Genomic DNA, 26,171 nt, shown 5'->3' with positions numbered 1-26,171 from the left:
TGACAGCCACATGCTGGAAAGTCTAGGTTCTTCAAGAATCTATAAACAACCCGTAGCAAATATTGAACGATGAAGAGAGTTAAATAAGAACTACACCCGTCTGTTTGATTCCAAAGAAAAACACAGGTTTAATGACGTAACTATGTGGGGAAACTGTTTATCAGTCAGTCTCAGTACAGCAAAAGAAGACTATGTTGCGTCACTTGTCTCATGGTAGCTGTGGGGGGGAAATAACAGACCTTGCTGCTTCTCTTTATTTCCATTTTCAGCAAAACTACGTTTTTTTTATAAAAAGTTTTTCTTCAGGCTAGGTGCCTACCTCCACTAAGGATTAGGACAATTTGAGTCTATTTATTGCTTAAATAGAATGTATAACTGAAAAAAATGCAAGAAGAAAGTTTTTGGCTAGAAAACAGATTCTTACAGTTCACTGTTTCAAAGAGACATGAAATACAGATATGTAAATGTATTAATATGTGTAGTAAACGGGACTTTTGTAGAAGGAATATTCAAAATCCAATATAACATAGTAATAAAGTATGAGAAATAAAAACAGAGATTACATAATAAGCCTAAATAAAAATAGTTTCAGAAACTAAATATTTTTTTAAAAATGCGTTAAAATTTTTTCTCCCTTTCTACTTCACACTTTTGATAGCTGTTAGGATTTAATGTCTCTCTCATTCGATACCAGGACTGTGCTTGAAGAGATATTCTGCCTATAAACAGAAGAGTTTTGAAGTTAAAATTGGGGACTTGAAAATAAGTGTAAAACATAACACAAAATAACAGAAAAAATTATAATGAATAACGTTGCTTTAAGGAAAATCACAGAAAGTATTAAATGGCTCTAAAATGTGATTCCTGGCAGATATGTCAGATAAACCTCTTCTCGACCAATACCATCCAAAATACCACCCACCTCATGCTCCCTCTCTGTAGCAGTCGCCCTGTCTCTACCATGGGCAAAAGAAGGAAGTGAGCTATTTATGACAGTATTTGTCACTCCAGGGAAAATCCTAGGGAACACCCTAGGGCCTGGCTTCTGGACCCAGAAGAGCTTTAAAAGTTAGACAGTAGGGAAGCTCTTATGCTCCTACAGCTACGGATAGATACAGTAAGCAAAAAGGTTAAAACAATGAAACATTCCTTAGTGCTTAAAGTGGCACACAACGCTGATGCTTTCATTTTAAGCTTTTCCTTGGTTAATAAAAAGTCTCTTTTCATTAAATAGTGGTAGCTTGTTAATAACTTTCTTAGTATGTGCAGGAAGAACAGCAGTACAGCAATAACTTCACTGCATCTGAATTCGTCTCTGAATGCAACGCTGACCCTGCTTTCAGCCAAAAGTGGAACCAGATTACTTTGTGAGGTCCTTTGCAACTGGAATTATTCCATGAATGTCTTAGAGGATTTACTCATTAATTTATCTGTGTATTCTGAAGGGAATTACTTCAAGAGCTTTCATTCATCATGACAGTAACATGTTCTGTTGTGCCTAGAGGGGTGTAAGCAGGATGGGGAGTGATGTCCCCCTTTCTGCAGGCTTCTGTCCCAGCAGAATTGGCAGGGTACATGAGATGTGTGGGGTGCACACGCTGACCAGAAACGGAGTCTCGTAGTGATTCATGTCCTGTTACTGTTTAGCAAAATTGGATTATACTCTTACTTGCTACACGGTATGAATTGATACCATAAAGTGTAGTTGCTGGGTTTTTAGTTTTCGCAATAATTACTGCAGACCAGAATTGTAGATACTATCTGTTAATTAATTGTCATCATGACAGTGGAAGAAAAAAAAGTTGTGTTAACAGAGATTCTTTGGGTCTATGTGAATGTTTGCATTAAGCTTTTTCAAACATGTATAAGAAAAAACGTAATCAGCTTACCAGAAAATCGACTGGATCATCTGGCCTGATCCTACAGCATTCATTTATCCCTTGCATAAGTGTTGGCATGACATTCTGCATTAAATAGTTTCGTAGTGGAATGGACTGGGCTTCCAGTAACTCTTGTTCTTGTCTTTTCACTTCCTCCATGTTTTTATTCTACAAATAATGAACAAAATCATAAAGTTTATAGCACTTGACTTTATTTAAGCACAAATAGCACTTGACTTTATTTAATAATAACAGTGGCCTAAAGGAAAAAAAATAATGTTAGAAGCTCCGGACAGGACTTTAAAACCTACAACTTGGCAGGAAAAACTAAGAACTGCTTATTAAATTTAGAGCATGTGGCACACTGAAGACAAAGAATTGAACATGATGAAAACGGAAATAATCTCCTTAGTAAAATGCTTTTATTTTTCTGTCTTTATATTCTGAAGTCTTCCAGTGGTTCTGTTTCCATAAGATATTTGGCAAAATGGTTGGAATACACTGTATCATTTAAAAAATTAGTACTATTGCAAATGCAGACAGTTTCTTGAGGTTTTTTTGAACTGGACAGGAAGGAGAATATTTTTACTCAGAAGAGAGCCCTGACTCTCTAAATAACTGTAAATAATTGTGTTGGGTTTTTATTTGTTTGTTTGTTTTGGGTTTGGTTTCTTTGCTTTGTTTTTATTTCATTTTTGTCAGTTTCCAAGGGGGTGAGACTTAAATTAAGTAAAACTACAGGGAATTACATCTGTTTACACCAAGGAAATTTATTCTTGAATTCAGGCTAAAACAGATACTATGATTGCACTCAAAAAGTAGGACAGGTGGGGAAATAAAATTGCTGCAAGTTTTTCTTTCTTCCATTTAATAGCACTTAATAGCATGCATACTTGCAGTAGTTTTAGCTAGGAGATTACTCAAAAACATTTTTATTGTCCTTTCTTCTCTCATTTTATTCATCAGTAGCCTGAGTCATATAGAGATACAGCAAGCAGATGAAACTCTGAAGACTGCTTTTCTGTACAAAAGCAATGTTCAGATAAAATGGATACACCAATATCTGGAAGAGGTATTTACCTTATTCACTCAATCCAGGAGTGCTATTGAATAAATCCTATAAATGGTCTTTGGTCACTGCTCAGAGACAGCAGTTAATCTACAGTTTCAAGGCAAATGAATAGTTGCTTAGATTTCCTGTGCATCTGCCTATTTAAAAGGTTACATTTAAGCACACATTTTATTTAAACGCTTATTTTAGCTTTGAATATTGCGCAGTTTGCTCTCTTGAAAGTCAGATGGCTTTGGATTGAAGATAGCTAAAAACATGTTAACTACCTTTACTAATCTTTTAGACAAGTTTACAGAGAGCACCAAATGCTATTTAAGGTTGAATGAAGCTGGAAATAAGTATAGAGATAACAAAAAAAACTTACAAGTCAACATCTGAGTAATGTAAATGCTTCTTTAGAAGTGAGTAATTTCAGGATATTATTTCCCCATAGATGTGTACGGGCATTCAAATGTAAGAAAAATATTTTTCTGTGGAATGATCAGTTTGTTTTTAAACACCTCTAGAAGATGACAACAGAAGAACTGCCTTCTGGTGAAACAACCTGAGTTTGGATGTGAATGAGAATGTTCTTAATAGTATGCATTTCAGGTTATTTACCTAAAATATGCTTAGGTGTAGCAAAGTAAAAAAGGAAAAAGCATCATGTGCAAATCCTGTGAGGTCAGGTAGCCTAAATACCAAGTACCTATTAAAGTATTAGGAACCAAAAAGCATCCTTCAGAGTGCATCAGGTAGTCGTCACTGAACTGAGGACTCAGGTCTCAAAGGTGTTTCTCTTGCAGGCTCAGAAACCTTTCTGCAATACAGGCTGGAATATTGATCAGTGTTGCGTTAAAAATCTTGTTTGAAAAGCATAATTAAGACTTGGTGAGCTGCTTCGAAGTGAGCAAAAGTCCTAGAAGACTGCTTATGGAAAAACACCATTGCTTATAGTAGATGTTTGTAAATGGTAAAATAAGAGAGTCCATCACAGCAACAAGAAGAGTATCGTAAAAGTATTTTAAAGACATGCTGATACCGACATGCCAAAAAAATGCTGTCTGTAATCAAAAATACATTGGGCATCAAAATGCACTGTGAAGATAATCTAACCCAGATCTAAAGTATGGTATAAGGAACTAGAGAATTTATGTCACTTTCCAAGTGACATCTACTTAATGGTTTGCTGGAAGCCACCTAAAACACATAAATAATAATAGTTTCCCAAAAAATATATATTAACCTACCCACTCTTCCCAAATTGCCATCCTTTCAGCCCTTTCCTCAGCTTCTCTACGCTCTTGTTCTGCTTTTTCTTGAGCTTCTTTGACAAGGTGTTCCTCAGCTGCTTTGCGTTCCAAAATCTCCTTTTCTTCATCTGTCAAACCATAATTCCGAGGTTCCCCAATTTCTTTGATGATCTCTTTTACAATAAATCGGTTCTCAGGATCTTCAAATTTGGCTACATCTTTTAAACAATACAAGAGAGAAATTTTCACAGCTTTTGTCAATGATCAATAGACATCAGTAAATAATGGCAAGACCTAAGAATATATGGTGTTCGTGCTATTTTAATTTTCAAGTATGTTATTTTCAGTTGCTTATAAATGCCCATTTTTTTCTACACTGAATTAAGTTTTCTACATCTGATTTTATTTACTTGTTTCAGCTAAAGTAGTTTGCCCTTTTAAGATGACGTAAGGGAGAAATGTATCAAAATAATTTTAACAACTATTCTGTTTATCATTTGCAGCTTGCCTAAGTTTTGGAACTTAAAATGAGGTCATTCACTATCAGAGATGTTCCTGTCACCAATCCTCTGTCAACTTATCTAGATGCATAAAACCATCAGCTTTTGACCCTGTCTTCCCTGCAGGTTACACAATAGGTTGTTAGGATTTGGCAACAGACTCCAAAGTTTTCACTCCTACAGATTTACAAATACACAGATCTATCTCTAGTTGAACTCTTACTGTGTTTTATCTACAAATCTGTAGCTCCATGTAGGAGCATAGAGACTGAGCAAGACCTTCTCTTTCATTTCATTCCTTCTCCCTTTTGATTGCTGAAGGCTTCTTGTGTATTAAACTTGAGAAAAAAGAAGGAAAAGAAAAAAAAATACAGAAAAATGAGGACTGTCAGCAGGGCTTTCTGGGCTCTGTATGCATTGAGTGTGGGGAGGCATCTGGCAGACAGGGTATAGAAATGTGCATGGAAAAGAAGAAATGTGGACTTATCAGGTATCCAGAGAACACAGAGATAAAGGGCCTGTTCATTGGTAAGGGACTGGAGAAGTAAAGGCACAGAAATAGGTAAAACCAGAACAACCAGATGAGAATATTTGGATGAGAATCCAGTAGTCCCCACTCCACAGTCCTCTGCTTTATGAAGTTATTTTGAAAGCCATTGGCAAAGCATGCTTCCCATTTCTTCCTAATCACTAATTTGGACAGAAGATAGCTGTCCAATGCTAACACCATTATTGCAAGAGTTCAAGTGTTTGTGATTTGGACCTGAAGTCCAAAGTCTGCTAATGAATTGAGGAGAAAGCTAACATAATTCAACATGATAAAATTTCTTTTACAGCTTTTTCTTTCCAAAAAATCAGTAATTACATCCCTGAAGTATTCAAAATTAAAAGAATAATACATCTTCTACATCAAGCAGTCCATTGTTTCTACAATTTTAGCTGCACCTGGATATAAAAAAACCATGCAAACCACTTTTCTAGTAGTTTAAGGTATTGCTAAGAACTCTTTAAGCATCGAATTTGAGGTCTCAAAGACTGCATTTTTTTCTTAGATGGCCAAGAAAGATTACAATGCAAATATTACAGTGATCATCATTAACTACATTTATCTTCATAAATAAATAGCTTTTAAATAAAAAATTAGGTTAGCACTGATATGAATGGAGAGCAAAGATCACCAGAAAAGAAGTTCATAAATTAAGATCTTCAAAGGAAATTGCTGTTAAAACTTTAACATGCCTTTTTGTAGATGATCTAACATGCCTGTGTCACCATCCCCAATTTGCAGATGAGAAAAACAAGACACAAGATACAGTGAGTCACTGTAGCAAAGTAGGGTTTCTAGAATCTTGAAGCCCACTCCTTTGCACTAATCATATTTCAGACTCAGAAAAATAATAATCATAAAAGCAATTCATAAAGCCATATGTTATGAATTTCTAAAATTAAGGTGGAAGAAAGGTTGATTAATTTGAGTCAATATTTAACAAATCAAGCACAATTTTTTAACCATTTCCCACTAAATTCCTTCAGAACGTGACTGAGAAAGCAGTTGTCTCTGTTTAAATCTGATGCTACTTAATTCTATGGATCTGATAAACCCTCAGCCACAATGGAGGAGTATTTGCAGAACTGAAGGTTCCTCACTGAAGTTATCTTTGCAATCTGTCCTTGCCATTTCACAACAGAACACTATAAGCTTGCATACTTTGGTGAGTAACAATCAGTGACATAAATATAGGTAAAGAGGCAGTTTCGGAGATAATCAGAACATAAAGATAATGCTTCTTTGAAGATGAGAGTCAACACTATAAACTGAATATGAAAAATCATCTGGAAGTCACTGAATGCGCAGTTGTGATACGTGAATAATTAAAATTAGTAGGCCAGTGAGTTTCCTTATTTGGAATGGACTAGAGTAATCTTTGGGCATAACTCTTAGCAGAAAACACTGCAATATTCTATCATAGAGTATACACTTTATAGTCCCCACAAAAATGAATCATGGTCTTGGACAGTGCTACTACTTGCATAATGAGAAGTGTCTAAGATAAGAATATGACTAATTGATGGCATCAGACCTTAATATTTACCATATCTTACATTTACTTTCTGCAGCCAAATTACCTCAATTCTAAAATGATTATACTAACACGCTATTTTTTTCCACTACTACACTTCCTAACAACACACGTATGGTATTATTCTCAAGATAATCTACATGACTGACATTAAATTTAAAAGAAAAAGTAAATCAATTATGACTGAGGCTGTTCAACAATTAAATTCTCATAACTGATGTCAAATGGACATTCTGAATATCAGCCGTTTGATTTTAGTAGCAGGGTTTTCCCTTGTTCTTTCTTCTGTCCCCATCTCCAACCCCCAAAAACCCCACCAAAACCAAAACATTTTTCTTAAGAATGTTGTCACCCTGATCTCACTTTTTTTGAATAATCAAATTATAGTAATCCTCTCAATATTTCCTTGTAATCACAATTTTCTAGATAGTGTGTAGGGAAGACAAATTTTCTCATATACAGGTATAGTACAAAACACAATCAGTGCTAGCCTTCCCCCTTTAATCTTTAATAATTTTGTTCCATGCTTCATCATTTACAGATTTCCCATATATTGTTATGGCCTCTGAGGATAAATCTAAAGAAAAAATATAAAAAAATATGAGCAACTATAATACTGAAAGTCCATGAAAATATACTGTTATACAAATCTGGAAGGATGCCAGTGCAGAGGTCTGTAACCTAAGTCAGAAAATTATTTTGATAAATTAGCCTACAAAAATGAATAATGAAAACCCCTATTTGTAAAAAACAGATTAACTGTATGAGAACAATTCATAATCCTTATGAGTATATGGATATTTTTGCAGGTCTATATTTAAATGCTGCTTGTATATATATTCTGCAATGTTAATTAAAAATATTAGATATATATTAATCATATTGCTATCTTATCTTCACAAGTGTTAAATTTGTAACAACAAAACCTTTTTATTCATATTTTACGTACTAATTTTATTATTTCATACCAATAAACTGAGGATGTATTTCAAGTTCGTCAAAATAGTTGAGAACAGTCTCATCTTCTGTGTTTAACTCTCGGAAGAGGTTCAGGGATTGCAGGAACCGGTCCTGGGTATAATGAGTTCCAGCCACAACACTCTCTGGCAGATTTATTATTCTGTTTATAAGGAACTGATCAGATGCAGTCAAAGAAATAACGAATTCTGTGAAGAAGGACACATTATCAGTGCTTATGTGTTACTGTTTTTCTTCTTACCTTTTTTCAGTTAATACATTTTAAACTACAATTGAACGTAAATAGATGTGAATTGGTTATATCTTTATAGAGAATTTATTTATCAAAAGCTTATACTCAACTTCTCTGGGTAGAGCAAGCCAACATTATTGAGACGTATGTCAAGAAACTACATATTCCAATTTCACCAAATTCTTTCTTAGCACTATTCTTGCAATGAACAGCACAAAAATATTAAAAACAGCAATCCAGTGTAGTCCAAATTTTCTGAGAGAGTTATCATACAACTAATACATGTAATAAGTATAGAAGGAAAAAAATTCTCATGAATTCTGTAGCCAAAGCAGCAAGTAACACTGGAAAATTTAACAACATGTTTATCAATTCATCAGAAGTCATCATCCTTTATTGTGATTTTTAATCTCACAAATAAGAGTGTATCTGCTGAATTAAAGTAAATTAAAAAAAAAAAAATCTAGTAGTACTTGAAAGATACTATGCTACCACATGCTATAAAAATTTAGCGTCAATGTTATTTGTAGTACTATTGGTAGATAAAACCACAAGAAAACTTTCAAAGATTCATAAAAACATCCCCGTCTCCTTTCTTCACTTCTGAAATGTCATATTTGAAGTTTCATCAGGCTGAATCTTGCAGTATTTTATTTACTCAACAATCAATTTGTATTTGTTATATATGGCATCATGTAATTTATCACAATATATTCTGATATTTCTATTAATATCCTTACACAATACTAGTGAAACCTGTTAATTTAACAAAGCCAGGAAGTAATTTTTCTGACATCAGAGAGAAATCAAGAACAACCCCCCACCTCAAAAAAACCCACCAAAAAACCCAACCACAAACCCAAGAAGGCCTGCCCAAACCAATAAAAATCCTTTCTGGCCCATTTTGTTCTCTCAAACAAGTTTCCTCCAAGGTTAAGAAAGTAGCTTCTTAAAACTTCTTAAAACAGATCCCGTGCCTGCAGTGCTTATTATGGGAGAGAGAGTGTTACTTCTCCATCATAATAATTCATTCCCATTTCCTTTTTTGAAATGGTGGCTAAAAGTGGGTTTGTTTATGAATAACAGAAAATATTCAGAAATCAGCAATTCATAAAAGGTTAAAAACTTGTTAGAAGCCTGCCTTTTAAATCAAATCTTTGTCCCCTTCATGGAAGTGCAAGGACTAAGGAATTTTTCAGAAAGTTTTGAATTTCCTTCACTTCCACTGAAGCCAGTAAATTATTTACTGAAACACTAAGCATTTGAGATAATCAATCCTTATAGTGTCTAACCATACACATCTCTTGTAATGCAAAATATGCCAAATTTATTGTTTGAATGTAATGAAAACTTCCAAAGAAATCAAGAATAGCGAAAAAAGCAGGATGAAGCTATTTCTGCATAGATGAAAATTACTCTATTTTAATTCCCAACTTTACTGATGCATTAAAATGAATTTGGTAACACCTTTCAAGATATCATACTAAAGATAAACTAATGTTTTTTTAGTATGCCAAGTTCAGAAGCTCATTTTTGTTCCATTAATAGCTGCTGTAATCACAAAAAAGGCAGGCACTACTATTGTTATCAGGCAACAGTTGATGGCATTTTCACAAAAAGAAGGATAAAAAGCCCACAAAGCAACCCAAAACCTTCATTTTGATTAATTGTTCACTTTCAAATAAAAGGACAGCAGCATTACACAAAATAGATATTTATTTTATGGTAAAATAAATGTGAACAGATGGAGTGATATTTTAGACTTCTCGTTGGTGGCAGCAGTATTTCAAAACTCTTCTGTTCATTTAAAAAGAAATCTATTAAACTTACCAGGTGTGATTAATTTATTAAATTTAGGTATTTTGCTTTTAATTTCTTCTTCTTCATCTTCACTTTCCACTAAAACAAAAGTAAGAAATGATTAACATTTTCATTTGAAGCAATATTTACTGAAAATGTGCCCAGTACAAACATAGGTTTGTCTGTATTCAAATTATATGAATTGCTGGAAATTATTCTAACCTAGACACCAGTTTAGATAATTGAGTAAATAATGAATGCTGCCAGCCACCACCGAATTCTACCTTGGGACAATAATAGTTGTTTACCTGTATAGCAGAACTATGCACATACATACACCATTTTAAAATGTGTCCAGTTTTAAGACTGCTGTCCTGACCCTGCCTTTTCCTCCTGCCAAGTACAATATTCTTCCAAAAACAGAGACAGGGGTCAGAACAGTGAGTAGGAATGTTTTACAGTAGTATTGTTAAAATACCTTAGTTAGGCCACTAAATGTCTGTTGTTCTGTATAATCAGTAAAACTGCCTGAAGAGCATCAGCTGAGCATGATCATTTACAGCCCAGCATACTAAGCTGAACATGACAGGGGTTCTTCTTCCTTCAAACCTCATGATGTAATTTCCACATGGAGATGATTCTTGGTCTTAATTCATGGACAGTGCTTGCTTACAATTTGAAATGTATGTCGCAGAGCGCCTCTGAAGTCATATGTACTGTAGCCAATCTAATATATCCACTCTAATCTGTTTCACAAAACATATATTGGTGCACTGACTGGATCCTCTTATTAAGCAGCCCTTAAATATTATGATGAAATTCTGCCTTAGAGCTTGCTTGCATAGAGCAGACCAACACAGAAAAAGAAAGCATCCTCCATATTTGTGCATTTACTTAGTATTTTGCCAGCAGAGACAGTCTGAAAACCATCTAGTGCTTAAATTAAATAAGGTGCCTTACAATCCTTCTCACATTTTAAGCACTGTGAAAACAACTTTGTTCTGTGTCCTGCACTGCAGTCGTTACAGTGCTGGTGCACTTCAACTGCTATGGCACTGAGAACACTAATGACAATGGCAGTGTCAGCAGCAATAACAACCAAAGCAGCAGTACTTACAATTAAAGAGATCTTTTGCTTGGTCATAGGTCTCTGGAAACCCATCTAAAACATATCCCTGATTACTACAAGGCATAGATTTAAGCTTGTCCTTCACAAATTTTATAACATACTGATCATCTAGACGACCTAAGACACAAAGAAGCTTAATAGGTATCTAGTTTATGGAAAAAAAATAGATGAAATTACTTTACTAACATTTTAGTTCATTTATCAGAGAAACTTCTATTTAGACCCTAAAAAAATATCTGTTTTCGAGTTATTTGTATATTACATGTTGTCAGCAATCAATGGATTATAAATGTGTAGCTATAAAATAAAATTACATTTGTGTTCAAAAGGATATGAATATTAGAACCTTAAGGATACTAAATGTGAAGGTGTTGGGTTTTTTTTTAGAATAATGCAATCAGATTTTAATAGTAGCAGTAAAGAAATATTTATAGGGAAAAAATGTGACAAAGCAATAATTTTATATTTGTAGTTTACAGTAAGATTAAAGATAGTCTTGCAAAACAAACATGAGATAGGCTTTACAAGTTTCATTTTCAGATTAATAGACTGAGATATGAAGTTGTTTATTAACTTGGCCTAAGTTGTTGAGAAATTTGTGAGAGTAAAAAGCTTGGTTTGATACGATTTTTTGTTCTTTTGCAACCATTGACTTCAATTTCCTACTTTATTTTGCTTTGGCCTTTAAAAATCTTAAATATTTATAAACCATTGTAATTATAAAAGTATGTTACCATTTTAGAAGACATTATTTTAAACAACAAAGTAAGGCATGCAGAAGAGATGCTGTCATAGATTTCATTACTGAAGCTTCTGGGTACATTACAAGTTCATTGCTTTGCAGACACACAAGATCCAAATCAGGTAAACCTTTAGTGATAGAATGCATTTTTAAGGAGGAGCAATTTATACCACATGGAAAATGTTAAGCACTAAGTCAAAAACTACATGACTCTATGCATATGTAGATAGTATAGATGATAACTAGTACTTTTCAGTAATGGCAATTTTTATTGGCCTTTTTCAATCTGCAGGCTTGAAGATTCTTTACATGCTTCAGTAAATACTATTTACATTTTAGAGATTGCCAAAATGAGGTATAAGGTGCTTAAAAAACCCCACAACCTCATATGACAGTGCATTAATTCTTTTTCTTACTAGAATACTTTTCCTCTTTGCATATTTGCTAAAGATGTGCTTCACTTTTCACTTTATATTTTACAATTTATGTTCCCTGTTCTGAGAAAAAAACACAATGTTTTTAAAAACATCTGGCCAAGAAGAATCTAATGCTTCTGAGTATATTGTTACTTATATAACAACTTACAGGGTAAAAAGAATTATATTAAATGTTTTAAAAATATAAAGATGGAACTTCTACAATTAAAGAAGCACCACAGGATTTTTGAAAATATGTTTTAATATATAAGGTATATAGCATATAATGTAAAACATTGTATTTGTTTTTTAAATAAGGCACATACAAATGTGTCTTTTAATAGAATGTAAACATTCTAAAGCACAAATATACTTTGTATTTCCTACCTGAATTCTGCTCCATGTTTTCTTTTATCTCATCTAGTAACTCTTGTGCTGCTTCTGCATCTTTACCCTCCTTCTCCTCTTCATCATCTTCTCCCTCTTCTCCCACACTGTCTTTAGACACCACGATTTTCTCCTGAACACAAGATCAGAAATATGAATAGGCTCAGAAATTCCACAGCCAAATTTCTTTTATACTCAGATGTAATAAAAGGAAAAAAAAAAACCAAACACAAAACAACAATTCCTTTCATATATGCTCCTAGACGGAGAGCTACTGAGCAACCTTTAGCCTCTAAGAAGAGTTCAGTGAAACCCCCAGAGGTGACCAGTATTTCAAAAGATATTTCCATTCTAAAATAATGGAATTATATCTAATTTTTAAATTTTTTAATTATATCTAAATTTTTAAATTTTTAAAATCACAGAAATTAAAATAATAGCAACATTAGAAAACAGCAACACACCAGATTTGCTATTGTTTCAGAAATCACATCTTTTATCTTAATGTGATGTAGTTTGTAGTGTTTGCAGAGTTCTTCAGCAATGGTAGTTTTGCCAACCCCAGGAGGACCATGAATGCAAACTTTGAGAGGCTGGAAAAAAAAAAGAAAGATATAACATCATTCAAACAATACAGGTGCTTTTATTTAAAAGGAACAATCTTTTTACTGTAATTAATAGGAAATAACGATTATAATTAAAACTGAAAAATTATTTTAGTTTTATTCATTTATTTATTTCTTGCTGAGTATCACCTGTATCACCCACAGGCTTTGAGTAACACAATTACTTAAATTAAATGTACAACTTCACCATTGGAGAAGAAACATGCTTCTATTTACTACACTCACAAACCAACTTAGAGCGGCACTATTAGTATTTGAATGGTTAAAATAGACGAAACACAACCCTATAAACAGGATGCAGTGAATTTTGGAATGAGGTGGCAGATATTCCACTAGACATGTGCAATATCTCTATTTCCCAACTCAGATTTTGACCTCAAAAACTTCAGATCTATCACAACCTTAAAATATTTATGATTTCTCATTTCAGCCTACCTAGCCTGTGTATGAGTAAGTGTAATTCACATTCCAATATACACTTATTAAATATATTATATATTTATAATATATATTTATATTATATATTTATATATTAAATATATTATACAACAAACTCAAAATCATACATCATTAACTGCCTGTCTTAATTTAGTAAATCTGACAGTGCAAACTCTGCAAATTTAATAGAGTAGTGACAGGGGCAGAGGTCTAGCTAGCCTTCCCTCTCCTTGCCACTTTGTATGTCTGTAATTTGTACTGAATTTTTTGAACTACATGCAAACGTTCTCAGATGCATTAGTTTAACCCAGATGTTTAAAGACAGATCTGATAATCTTTTCAGAGGTATGCAGGGACCTTTTATGAAGAACCTTGAACAGTAGCAGTTGTGTTTAGTTTTACACCTCTTGAACTCTTGTTCAAAGTTTGACCAAGATTCAGACATGCTGAACAACTTTATCATGCCAATCAATACTGGAATGTATGCAAGCATTTTTCTGCATCTTTCAATAACCTTCTCTGTATGTTTGAATGCAGAAGTTCTAACCACTAAGCTAACATAGGAAACAGCAAAGTTGCTCACTACATTACACAATAGAGCAGGGTAAAATGAAAGCTACATTGCAGTTGAATATCCTAGCTCACTAAATATAATGAAGGACACAAAATAGTTGCCTAACTACTGGCTGTTGTGAAAAAGCTTAAATAAAGGATACACATCTTGTGTTCTTGAAGCAAAATATACCAGGAATGCCATATATTGCATACAGAAACTAGTTCCAGAACTAGTTTCTCCATCAGCAGCTTCTCCATCGGGAAGCTTATTTGCATTTACAGGATTTTAGTTTTAGGCATAAAGGAAATCAAACTTAATTATTATTGTTTTAATTAATATTCTCTCTAACTTCTTCAATTTAATTTTCAGGTTTTATGTTCACTTATTTTGCATCTATATCGGTCTTCCATGTGTTTTTACTTAAAGAAATTAAGGCTTGTGTTCCTATAACCATTTCTATTGGGGGGGGGGAAGCAAGCAGCCCTTAAAAATCGTGTACACCAAACCATTACCAGTAATCCTCGACTTTGCTTGTATTCCTTGACGATTCGTTCAATGTTCTCCACCAGTCCTGCCAGAGCAACCCACTTAATGTTGAAAATCTCTTTCAGAAGCATAGATTCCATTCGCAGGTTCACAAGCAACATATCCAAATGCATTTGCTGAGGGAGCAAAGCTACATTTATTTTCAGAATTAAGCTGTGCCTGTTAGAAGAACACTGTTACCTTGATCTAGGGACTAGAATGGAAGCATGAGAACAGAAAGAATTAAAGCACAGGGAAAGAAGGTTTGCACACACAGCAAAACAAAACATTTTAAGCTTTCAAAAATATAAACATTTTTAATATAAAAAATAAATATATTTGTATTTGAATGTTCTTATGAATTATTAGAATACGAATCATTAACCAATTATTCTGTACAATACAAAAATTCCATATAATGGCAGGGAATAACTTCTTCCATAAATTTATCAAGTACCATCTTAAAATTACCAGGGTTGTATTTTGTTTATGTCTCCTATGAGCAATTTATTACAGATAAATAGATGAATACAACATAATTTATATATGCTGTGTTCATCAGCCTTAGCAGCACTTCATTATTAACCTTTTTTTGTTATTTTTATAATTTTGTGTAGGTTTTGTTAGAGTGCTGCAGTATGCTCAGTGCAACAGTGATATCAGTGCTTCACTGCTTTTCTAAATCGGGCTGCAACTCCTCAAAATAGTCTGTTCTATGGTGGTTAAATTTTAGTTTGTTTATTTTCTAATTTAAACTCACTTTATATATATATATAATTTTAGGCATGTTTTAGGGTTAAATTCTTCTGGTGAAATAAAAAAAGAAATCATATATTTCATGGTATTATACTCTTAAGTTTACATCCTTTCCTTAAGTAATAAAAGGAAAACAATACTAACTGTTAACTCTTTGCTCAGGAATGCATTTTCTTTTGGAATCTTCTCAATTTTTCCTGGCCCAACATTTTTACTGATACACTATTGAGAAAGAAAAAAAACAAAAGAAAACAAAACCACAAAAAAACACATATCAAATCAGATTCGTCAAAAAAATTGAAATACGTGCTTTAAATTTTGTGTTACACTATACCTGAAAAATCAGTATACTGATTTGAAATAGACCAAGAACAATATATTAACTTTAATGTTAGTATTAAACACCTTTGTTTTGCTATATGATTCTTTTAGTACTTGCAATAAAAAAAAAAACAAAATAAAAACCAAACAAAAACCCAACAACAACCAACCAACCCAAAACCACAGAAAAGTGTTCCAAAACTCTTAAATCTATGTACAACTTCCTACTGCTTAAGATCTATTTGGAGACCTATTTTATTGCTGAGCACTTTCACTTCAGGTTCTTGAAGTATTTAATTCTGTAAACAATCAGGAAGCGTTTTCAGATGAATGCCACCACCAATGACTCTGCGTATAACATTTGCATTTCATCATTAGACAGAAATTGTTAGTTACTCCTACAGCTGTTAGATTAAAACCCCACTAGATTCCATAAAATCATAAAAACTGGTAGAGTCAGATAAAATCTACATATATTCCAGCATTCTCCAACGATGTCAATGAGTGGATGCCTAAATGAAAGTAAGAATGGGAAAAGCATATATGATCCTCCTTCCAGATACTCTTCAAATCTTCAACTTTTTTTCAGGTCAGATACTTCCTAAACTAGAAATAGCTGCTGTATGTTTAATTCTCAAGGTATTTCTCTCCCATGTACCTTTCCAGTTTTCCCCCGTGCTGGTACAACTCCCTGCCTAGATAGCACTCTGCAGCATGCTCTGCAACACTCTCTCCACTAGCAATTTCCTTTCTCTACAAGAATTGTTCATTACTCTTGTCCTCTCTTTCCCATTTCTGAACAATCACATGCCCATGAGAGGACCCAGCCAGTTTTCTGAGAGTGCCTAGCTGCTTCTCAATAGCTTTTGGTGAAGTACTTCTTTGAAAGCCTTTGGGGAATTCAAGTACACTCCATCAACTTGTTCACCTTTATCCACATTTGCTGGTCACATCAAAGTTTTCCAAAGTATTTGAAAGTATTTGAAAGTACTTATTTAGAAAGTATTTATTGAGAAAATATATTACAAAAGTCACTCTTCCCAAATAGATCATATGCATCTGGGTTCCTTTAATACATTTATTTTTTATAAGGTCTAATAATGTACCTGGTTATTAGACAACAGTATTAGGCATATTGGCCTGTAATTCCCAAAAGAGTTCAGGAAGCTCTCTTTTTACATTGGCATCACATTTATCATCCTCCAGCCTTCAAGTTCCAGGACTGTGCTAAACAGCATGTTGCATGTGTGAATTAGCAATTCAGAATTATTTATTCCTTGAGTTATTTGAGACCTCTTCAGTGAATACCATAAGACTCCAGTGGTTTCTTAGAGTTCATTTTGTCAGTTCATTCTGTAATCTTTTTCTAGGGTTACTTTAGTTTTTTACAGATCCTCTAACAAGTTATCTACAAAAAGATCCTGAAGCAGTAAGATGCTTCCAAATAAATTCTTAGCCATGCCCACTAATGCAAAGCATTTCTGCTATGGCCTTGTCTTCTCCAAGTGCTCTTTTTGTACCATAATCATCAATTTGCCTTATAGAATTTCGGGCAGGCTTTTTGTTCTTTAATTGTTTGAAAAAAGGATATTATTTTTGAGTCTTTCCTGATAGTTGATCTTCAAGTGTTTCACTTATCCTGCCAGATTTCTTGATCTTTTCTATTCTGTTTTCTTTATCTAGACAAAAGCATAACTTTTTGAAGTTTGACATCTTGTTTTCTTCAACCTACACTTTTATGATAGTAATTGTAATTTTCTCTTTCCCAAATGTTTCTTAATAAGCAGCATAAAATGGCCTTATATGGTTTTTAATGCGAGTTTCAATAGCCACTACCCTTCTCCTCTAAGAACTTAATATTTTTAATGTCTTTTGTGCTCATTTTTATATAATGCTCTTTGCTATGGTTGACCGTAGCTGTAAAAGTTATTTTGACCTTTTTTTTTTTCATAGGAATGTTGACTAATTGCATTATGGTCACGTATACAGAATGGCTCTTCAACTATTAACTTTTCAGTGAGACCCTGTATCCTGAACAAAACAAAGGTTGCATCTTGTGCCTAACACACTGGTCCATGAAACATTTTATGACACAACCAAAAATTTGCTTGGTCCTTACATAACATTTGCTCAATCTACATGAACAAGTCTCCTATTATATTGTATTTAGCTGACTCCCACTGTCAGTGTATAGTTCAACAGTGTCATCAAGACTATTTCTAGAGTTAATTTCAAAATACTTGGAAACCCAAGATATCTTCCCACAAAATGAAGTGAAAAACATCTTATAGACTGAGGATCCAGTCATAGTACTGTGAATGCCATAACAATTCACCAGAACTTTCTTAGGTAAAATTTCTACTTAATACTGCAAAAGCCGGTTCTGCAAATTCAGGTTTAAGTAATTTATTTTGTTCAAAGGAAAGAAGTCTCGGAGGATTTCAAACTAATTTTCCTTGTCATTTACTACACAGGATAATTCAGGAAGACCTAGGAACTTGGACTTCAGTAAAATGTATAGCTTTTAAAACCTTAAAGATATCTGAAAAAAAAAAAAAAAAAGAAAAGAATCACATCTCTTACCTTTATTAATTCTTGAAGAGTGTGCATAGATGAATCAACTGCAAGTATATAGCGAGAGTGTGGCCTGTGGTCTGCTATATTTTGTAACACTCTAAAACATAGCAAGTACAGCCAGTGCTGGTAGTTAGAGAAGCATACTGGGCTTTCATTGTTAAATGTATTTCAGAAACAGTACAAAGAGTTTCTAAAATCTTGCAGAACTTTTTAGAGCATGGTATTTTCATGTATATTTTCCTTAATAAAGAAGTACAGCTAAATGTTTTTTTTTTTTAAAGAAGTTCAAAGGACAAAAAGCAACATCTCTAGAAGATATTAACAGCCTGCTGTGGAGTCCAGGATCCATTTCCAGTTCTATGCCAGTTTAACTGGTATCACACTCTAGATTGAGCATTGCTAGTAATTTCTTAAAAGCATAGCAGTGGTGCAACAGTCAGATAAGATTTTCAGGAGGCATATCTAGTACTAAAGAACTGGAAGTCTCTGTTTGATGTAGTAAGAAGGGCCAAAGAGGATTCTTAAACCCACCCACTCCAATTTAATAGGCTCAGTACTCTCCGGTAGATTTGCATTTATTATCCAGCTTGGTATCAATTATTGTACAGGGGAATTTTTTTTTACTTACGCTGCTAAATCAAGAATATGAATAGTTGGTATAAAATTGTTTCCATCTCCAAAAACAGGTATTGCAGGAGTCTCATTAAGCCAACCTATCTGAAAATACAAATGCAGAAAAAGTGAGGAAAAAAAGTTTACTTTTAACTAGAACTAAAAAAGGAGTATTTTTTTACTAGAATTTAAAGTTCAATTTCTTGAATTATTAATGGAACTGCAGTAAAAGAAACAAGTCTTCAGAAATACTGACTGGCAGCCTACAAAACCTAAGAAACTTGCTTGGGTTTTTTTTAAGAATATTCTTTGACTTTGACAAATGTTATTTTGTATTGTAAATAAAAGAAATGCTTGGAAAAAATGAGAATATAATGTTGAGAAGAAAGACTTTTTTCCTGATTCCACTGATAGGACAGACATGTTCTTAGTGTAAAGTACGTATGGAGATACTGTTCAAAAACTATGGAAAAAAAAATATATATATATGGAGCCAAACATATGGAAAACACTTCCACTGTACCTAAAACATTTCAAAGAGATCAAATAATCAGTTTGTTCACAGAAGCATTAAGCTTATGATACAAAGCTACTAAAAATGCATTCAATTCCAATATGGTTTGTCCCTAGAAATTAAATGAACCTTCAAAAATAGTTGGATATCTACCTTAAAAAAGTAGTGCAAGAGTCCTTCCCCAGCTCCATATTGGTGTCCTGAGGCAACAACATAAGTTGAAAATTTTTGTTTGTTCTGTGAAGTAAAATCACCAAGAAAGGTTTTATAAAAATACGGTACTGCAAATGGGATACTGGCTTACCCTGAAACTTGAGTACTTGTGTAGTAAATACACAAAGCATGTAAAACTCAGTTGAATGCAACAGCCTGTTAGTAAGCACAAGAAACATTAAAATTGGAAGACATTGCAGATAGCATAATAGCTCACACATGTAGTTTCCTTGGGTAGCACCGTGACAGAAACTGTTTGTACCCTACGAGCAGCAGCTCCCAGGATTGGTTTGGGCAGACTGCAAACATGCCCCAGAAGAAAACATCCTGTAATTTTCATTTCCCAGCAGGAAAAACCTGTCTCTTGAGAAAGCACAGGAGGTGCTATTTCTTATTTCCCTTAAAAAGAATGTAACACATAGGATTTTCTTCCATTTACCTTGCAGTAGCCACTTACGGAGACAAGCCATGGTTTGGCACCGAGTGCTAACATCACTGAAAAACAAACCTCTGAAACAGGTTCGATTTCTCTAAAATTATCTATTTAGTGTCATAAGTCACACATATGAGAATATACTACTTGAGATGACTTGGATGTACTTCCTTTAAAAAGTAATACAATTATTAGGCAAGCTCAAGTTACACACAGCATGTGTAGGTGTGGGTAAAGACCTTCAAGTTCCTGTGTAATATCCACTAAAGCCACTAGATGTCACATTCTAGCTATTATAACCAGTTCCAGGCTTTCGATGTTTTACTTTTTTTTGTTTTCTTGTAAGAAAATGCTTGGAGTGAGAAACAGGTCTAGATTCAGGAACTGTGATGCCACTGAGAACAAATCCGGGAGATGAAGAGCTCCTCTGTTTGTGGCAGGCAGATGTTTCTCCAAGGATTCTGAATTTGTCAGGACTCCAGAGTGAACATCTTTGCTCTGAGAAAAGCTACACAGCCCAAATGCCTTGACACAAAGATAAAAAATTGCTAGTGGTAAAAAGCAAAGACTTCCAGCTCATAGCTCTTGCTAAATTTTAAGCAAAATATAGGTGGGAGATACACTAACTCTGAGGAGTGAAACCTTGCTTTGAGCCACAACAGCTGTTAAATTGCACTCTGAACAGAAAGGAAGGCTTCTGTTCTTGAGTGCAAGATCTTTACATGACTGACACAGCTGATGAATCTCAGTATTTCCCGATGAGCTGAGTGGCAACGCTGTCATTTCTTCCATAGGTGGCACGTTCCCCAGATGCCCCTGAACTTAGAAATGAGTAAGAACTACAATTCAGAGGTCCCCAGCCATCACAGGAAGCTAATACTGATCTGCTGGGAAGAACAGATGCTTTGGAGCCTTCCTGTTCCAAATTGCTGACAGAAACTAAACAGGGGTTGATGATATCCATTGAAGCTGCCTCTGGAGGTCTGGAGGAAACGGGCTCCTTTTGAAATGCCCACAATAGGTATATACTGAAAATACTCAAGTTGCTTTACCACGTACTGCTACATACTGTTCTACTGTCTTCTCAGCAGACAGTCAGACTGGCAAACATTTAGAAGCTAATGCTATATTAATACCTTTGTTATGTAGTGACTCAGTGCTTTGGACTAGTCCCAAAAACTGAGTCAATAGTTCATCTGAGTGTTACTGGTGGCAGAAGTTATTGTGAGGTTTGGTGGACACTGTTTACAGTCTTCACGTTTCTATCATAAGTATGAACGTTATTCCATAGTCTTATAGAGTAACTCCATGTTAGCATAGAAAAAGTAAGAACAATTTATCACTGATTTTTCAAGCTGTAAACCAAATTTTACTGGCATTTTGTACTATTAAACTCATGTCAGAATAGAATATAATTTCTAGTGCTATTTTCTCAGCAGGGCATAAGATATGATATTAGTGTGATATAATATACAAGTGTATACTCAAATCAGAGTAAAGTTTTTTTCCTCCTCTATAATTAGCCAGATGTAAATTTCTACAATGGACACTAAATTATATTTATTATGGGAGACTGCTAGCACACAAAGAGAGTGACCAAACAACACCATCATATAGTGTATTTCATTGTCTTCCAGTTCTCTTTCCTAACTTCCACAGTACTCCATCTCTAATGACAACAGCATCAGTTTTCCTGAGTTGTGAAGTACAATCTGAGCCACCGTTGGTATTTATTTAATAATAGCTCTTAAATACCAAGAGAGGCATCATCTGTTCTCTAATGAGATTAATCATCTAATCAGGTTGAAACAAAGCAGAAGGAAGTGATTTTAAAGCACATATAAAGTGATAATGTTTATTCTAGCTATTCTGGGTCAGCTCTACAGCCATGATTTTAAATTGAATTATAGGGTGGAATAAAAGTCAGCAAGGCCTCTGCTCCAAGAGCATGAACTATCCAGGAACGTGCTAGGTGTGGCCGGAATACCTTCCAAGTATTTAAATGAACCATAGTATTTACATAGCTTGCTAATAGCTAATATCTAAGATGCTGCTTCTCTTTAAAACTACACTTTCCTCTACATTCTTTATCCTCAAGTGTTTCCCCACATCAGCCTCAGCTTTATTTTTGTCTGATACAACCAATGAAACAATATATTTTTTTACATGGGATAAGGATGTTTTACTCACTTCAGGAAAAAAGTCAGAATTTGGCATTTGTATTATGCAGACATCAATTTAAAAAAAAACTTTATAGTCTATGTTTGATACTTCATTAATAATTGATGCTATCCATATTTATCACAAGAATAACATACTCTTAAAATTTACTCAAATCGTTGGTAATTTCCATTACTAAGATAATGCTCTAAGTAAGAAGACCAAACAACCTATTTTTATAAGTAAGTTCTTTACATACAGTTTTCCCAAGTTTGAGAATGAGTTTTTCAGCATTTATGTGATCTATAAAGTTAGGATGAGATTTTCTTCTGCGATAATCTTCATCAGTAAAAGGAATCTCGGGATCTTCCTATGAAGGAAAATATGTGACTATGATATACATAAAACAGAAAAATTTTTAAAGGCCTAGATAGTTAAAATGAGTTCTTAAAAATATTTTTAAAATCTGTTTTAACTTTGTTTTAACTTGAAATTCTAAAAACTTCTAATTCCGGTAGCTGAAGTTCAACATTTTAAAAATTTCAATAGTTCCATTTCAATTTTCAGAGCAAAAGATTTTTAACTACTTTTTATATGTGAAAAAAACGTGTATTTTTATTATGTATAGCATTACACAAGCTTGAAAAACTCTGACAACTGCTACAGATAACAGTAATGTGCACAATTTCTCTAAGACTAAATTTGAGTATCGCAATAGCATACTACAAACCATCTTACATGGTTCCTGACTATGCTTAACATATAAAGATGTATCTATTTATCTGTATATACACTGATTTAAATACATATTTCATTAAATATTTAGTTAATGTAGGATGTTTTACAACTGAAGGACAGTGCATATTGTGGTTAGCATAGATCTTACCTCTTGTCCAAGCAGTCCCTCCTGTCTGCCTTTATCATTGTACCCCAGTGCTTAAACTTCTCATGTCCAGTGACATAAATTTCACAATTTTGGCAGTAAGTAGTGGTTCAAGGTGAAAGGATCATGAGAAAAACCACACTTGCTGACACTAACTTTATTCGCTGTTGCTGAAGTGTGTACTGGAATACTTTCTTTAATCGTATTTAATGAATATTTTTCATTAAAAAGAAATATTCAGTTAAAGAAAAATTTATGTTTTCACATTACTTACAGGGTCAGGGGGTTTGCTTTTTGCCCAGCTCATTATTGTTGAAATGAGGATGAATAACTTTGGTGTTGCAAAATTTTCTATTTCGGTATGTAGGGCTGTTAAATGAAAGAAAATGATTTAATTTATTGTAAACTCTATTACTGAAACTGTATTTTTGCTGTTATAAAGTTTCTGTATAGATATTTATACCATAACATTCTATGTGATATGTATTTTTAAGCAAATAGTCTCTATTTGGGTTGGTATAAAATAGTGATAATAAATAAGGAAAGAAAACAAATTTTGGTGGCTGTATAGCAACAAATTTTCTGTTCAGTTAATAGCTGTACTAACCAGAAGCAGCCCATGTTGCTTCCTCAATTTGATTTGCATCCTCAGTGATATTATATAAAACAATCTTACACTCAAGCAAGTGACTTAGGAGCTCTTCTTGAGAAGAGACCTGGGGAGGGGAAAAAAGTGAGAATCTGTCATTAAAAAAAAAAAAAAAAATCTAAAATTCCGTTTCTTTGAAAGTTTAACTTACTTATAGAATGTAGTTTCAAACACTGAGATGCTAGACTAATTCTGTTACAATAAGACTGATACAAGTAAGGTGATGAAATGTAAATTAAATGCTGAAACTTCTAATTTGCAGTACTCATTAATATAGTTAATGAAGATTCGCAATTTTTAGTATTAATTTAGGATTTATATTTTCAATGCACTTGTGAGTATCAAAGATATCTATGACTTTTGTAGGTGTTTTAAGCAAGGATCAGCTGGCAGAATGGAGAAGACATAAAAAATGTCTATTTCCTTGCAAAAGAGCATCCTGACATTTTTGTTAAATGCAGATTGTCTGCATCGCTTAAGCAAGTCCAACAAACACTTTGGGCAAGAATAGTGATTGAGATTAAATACTATCAGCCGTAATTTTCTGATTGAACAGCTCAGCTGTATAGACATTTAAATCAAAATTTTCAAATATTTGAAGAGGTTCTGGATAATCAGTTTTAGACAGTTAGGCAATTTTAGTTTCAGAAAACTAAATCAAGCAATAAGCAAGCACATTCTTAAAAGCAAGCGTCCTTTAGTTAACTAAACTCTGGATGTATATTTATACAAAGATGTAGGTATTCAGAACAATTGACTGTTAGTGAAACTGACTAAATTTGATTCCAGCACCACTACCTTTAAAAAGGTGACAAAAGACAAGAGGAGACGAGAGATACTTGAGGTGCTTGACAGGAAAAAGAAAGCAGACATGTAGATCATCATTGTCTTGTCCATAACTACTTTTTTCAAAAATCTATTTTGAGTCTGAGTTCCTTCCTTTTACTATTTACTGTATCCTCCCTAGCAGGGAGGAAACAACAGGCTGTAGGAAGCAAAAGGAATAAAATATATGCGTACAGCTTCCAGCAGCAACAAAAGACCATTTTATTAATGCAGGTCATTTTACATGACTTGTAGCATTTCTAATGTTGTCTAGTGGCAACCTACAATACTTACTGCATATGTTTCCTCTGCAAAATGTGGTTTAGTACTCTCTGGTTTGGAAAGGGTACCCACTACTTGGTAGACTCCATCCTTTGGCTTACTAGAAATTTCAGCAGCTGAATTACTTTCATCTTCCTCCTCCTCTTCTATGCTTTCAAGTGATGCCCCAACAACACATCTGGATAAATACTGCAATACAGAAGACATGCATTTGTATGAAGATTTGTATTGAATCCTACACAGCTTCTCATGGCCTTGGGAAGACCCCAGCACTGTTGACTGACGGAGCTCAGAACACAGCTTTCCATGGAACTGGAAAACGTTAGGGACTTCTCAACCTCAACTGCAAAGTTTCGTTTTGACTTGCATCCTACACCTCAATGTCGAACGTGTTGGTGATACCTCTTCTAGAGCCCTAGATGCCTCTTCTCTGCAACCTGGCAGGCGTTACCTCAGGAAGATGTTCTCTCCCTCCATAGAGATCAGCTGTTACCCCGGGTCCTCCGACCTGCTTTACCCACATCTCCACCTCCTAACCCTCATTTTCTTTCTCCTTCCTATCTTAACCCCTTCTTGCCCCCAGTCCCCCTCCTCAGCTGGGTGACCCCAGCTCCCCGGCCGCCCTCTTGCCTGCCCCGGACCCCCCGGCGGCCGACGGGCCAGGCGGGCTCTCCCGCCCACGAGACGGGGCAGGCGGGGGTGAGGGCGCGGCGGCGCCTCAGGCAGCGACCGCTGAGGGAGAAGCCGCGGCCCTCGCCGTCACCTCGCCGATGTTGCGGCCGCAGTAGGAGTCGAGGTGGTTGAGGAAGACCCGGCAGTTCGGCGCAGGCCCCTCCGCCATCGCCACGGACGGGGACGCGTCCCGTTGCTAGGCAACGGCGCGGGCGGGGGCAGCTGCGTAGTGGGCGGGGTTTAGAGGGGCGGGGCGGGGCCGCTCCTCCCCTGAGGGGGTCTCAGGCAGCTCCTCTGGTAAGGAGGCAACAGGCATTTACTGTGTACATAAAGCCTCTTTTTAATACCTAACTCAATCTGTCGTGCCAAGTTTTACACCTAATTCAGTCTATATCTGTGATCTAGCAATCAATTTAGCTAATTTATCCTAGGACAAACAGGCACAGCGGCAGCCAACAGATTAGGGATTCTATTCCTGACAGGACAAAATGCATGTAGTACTGCTGAGCCAAAAATAGCTTTAATTAGGTTATTAGACATCGTTTCAGATAGCAGGCAGGCTTTGAGGCTTTTTAGGTAATTCAGAGACCAACTGCAGCCAGCAATGCCCCAGCAAAGGCACTGGAGAGCATTTTCTTCACACTCATAAACCCAGACACAGCAGAATGACATAGCTTTCC

General features: G+C 34.7%; 1 protein-coding gene across 1 annotated transcript; it reads right to left on the bottom strand.

The window, feature by feature from the left end:
- Positions 1–141: 141 nt before the first annotated feature.
- Positions 142–25,678, bottom strand: AK7 (adenylate kinase 7). Its single transcript, XM_014957462.1, has 18 exons — positions 25,583–25,678; positions 24,832–25,008; positions 23,671–23,779; positions 23,338–23,432; positions 22,440–22,550; positions 19,528–19,611; positions 18,877–18,965; positions 18,255–18,345; positions 15,495–15,572; positions 14,582–14,731; positions 12,914–13,042; positions 12,450–12,582; positions 10,893–11,021; positions 9,806–9,874; positions 7,734–7,931; positions 4,182–4,402; positions 1,890–2,048; positions 142–719 (listed from the first exon to the last, which is right to left on the bottom strand). The coding sequence occupies exons 1-18, from the start codon at positions 25,658–25,660 to the stop codon at positions 681–683; spliced, it is 2,139 nt and encodes a 712-aa protein (XP_014812948.1). The 5' UTR covers positions 25,661–25,678; the 3' UTR covers positions 142–680.
- Positions 25,679–26,171: the final 493 nt, after the last annotated feature.

Source organism: Calidris pugnax, unplaced genomic scaffold (genome assembly GCF_001431845.1).
Source record: "Calidris pugnax isolate Ruff unplaced genomic scaffold, ASM143184v1 scaffold211, whole genome shotgun sequence".
Lineage (NCBI taxonomy): Eukaryota > Metazoa > Chordata > Aves > Charadriiformes > Scolopacidae > Calidris > Calidris pugnax.
Note: the sequence above shows the minus strand (reverse complement) of the source record. Positions and strands in the feature narration are given on the sequence as shown.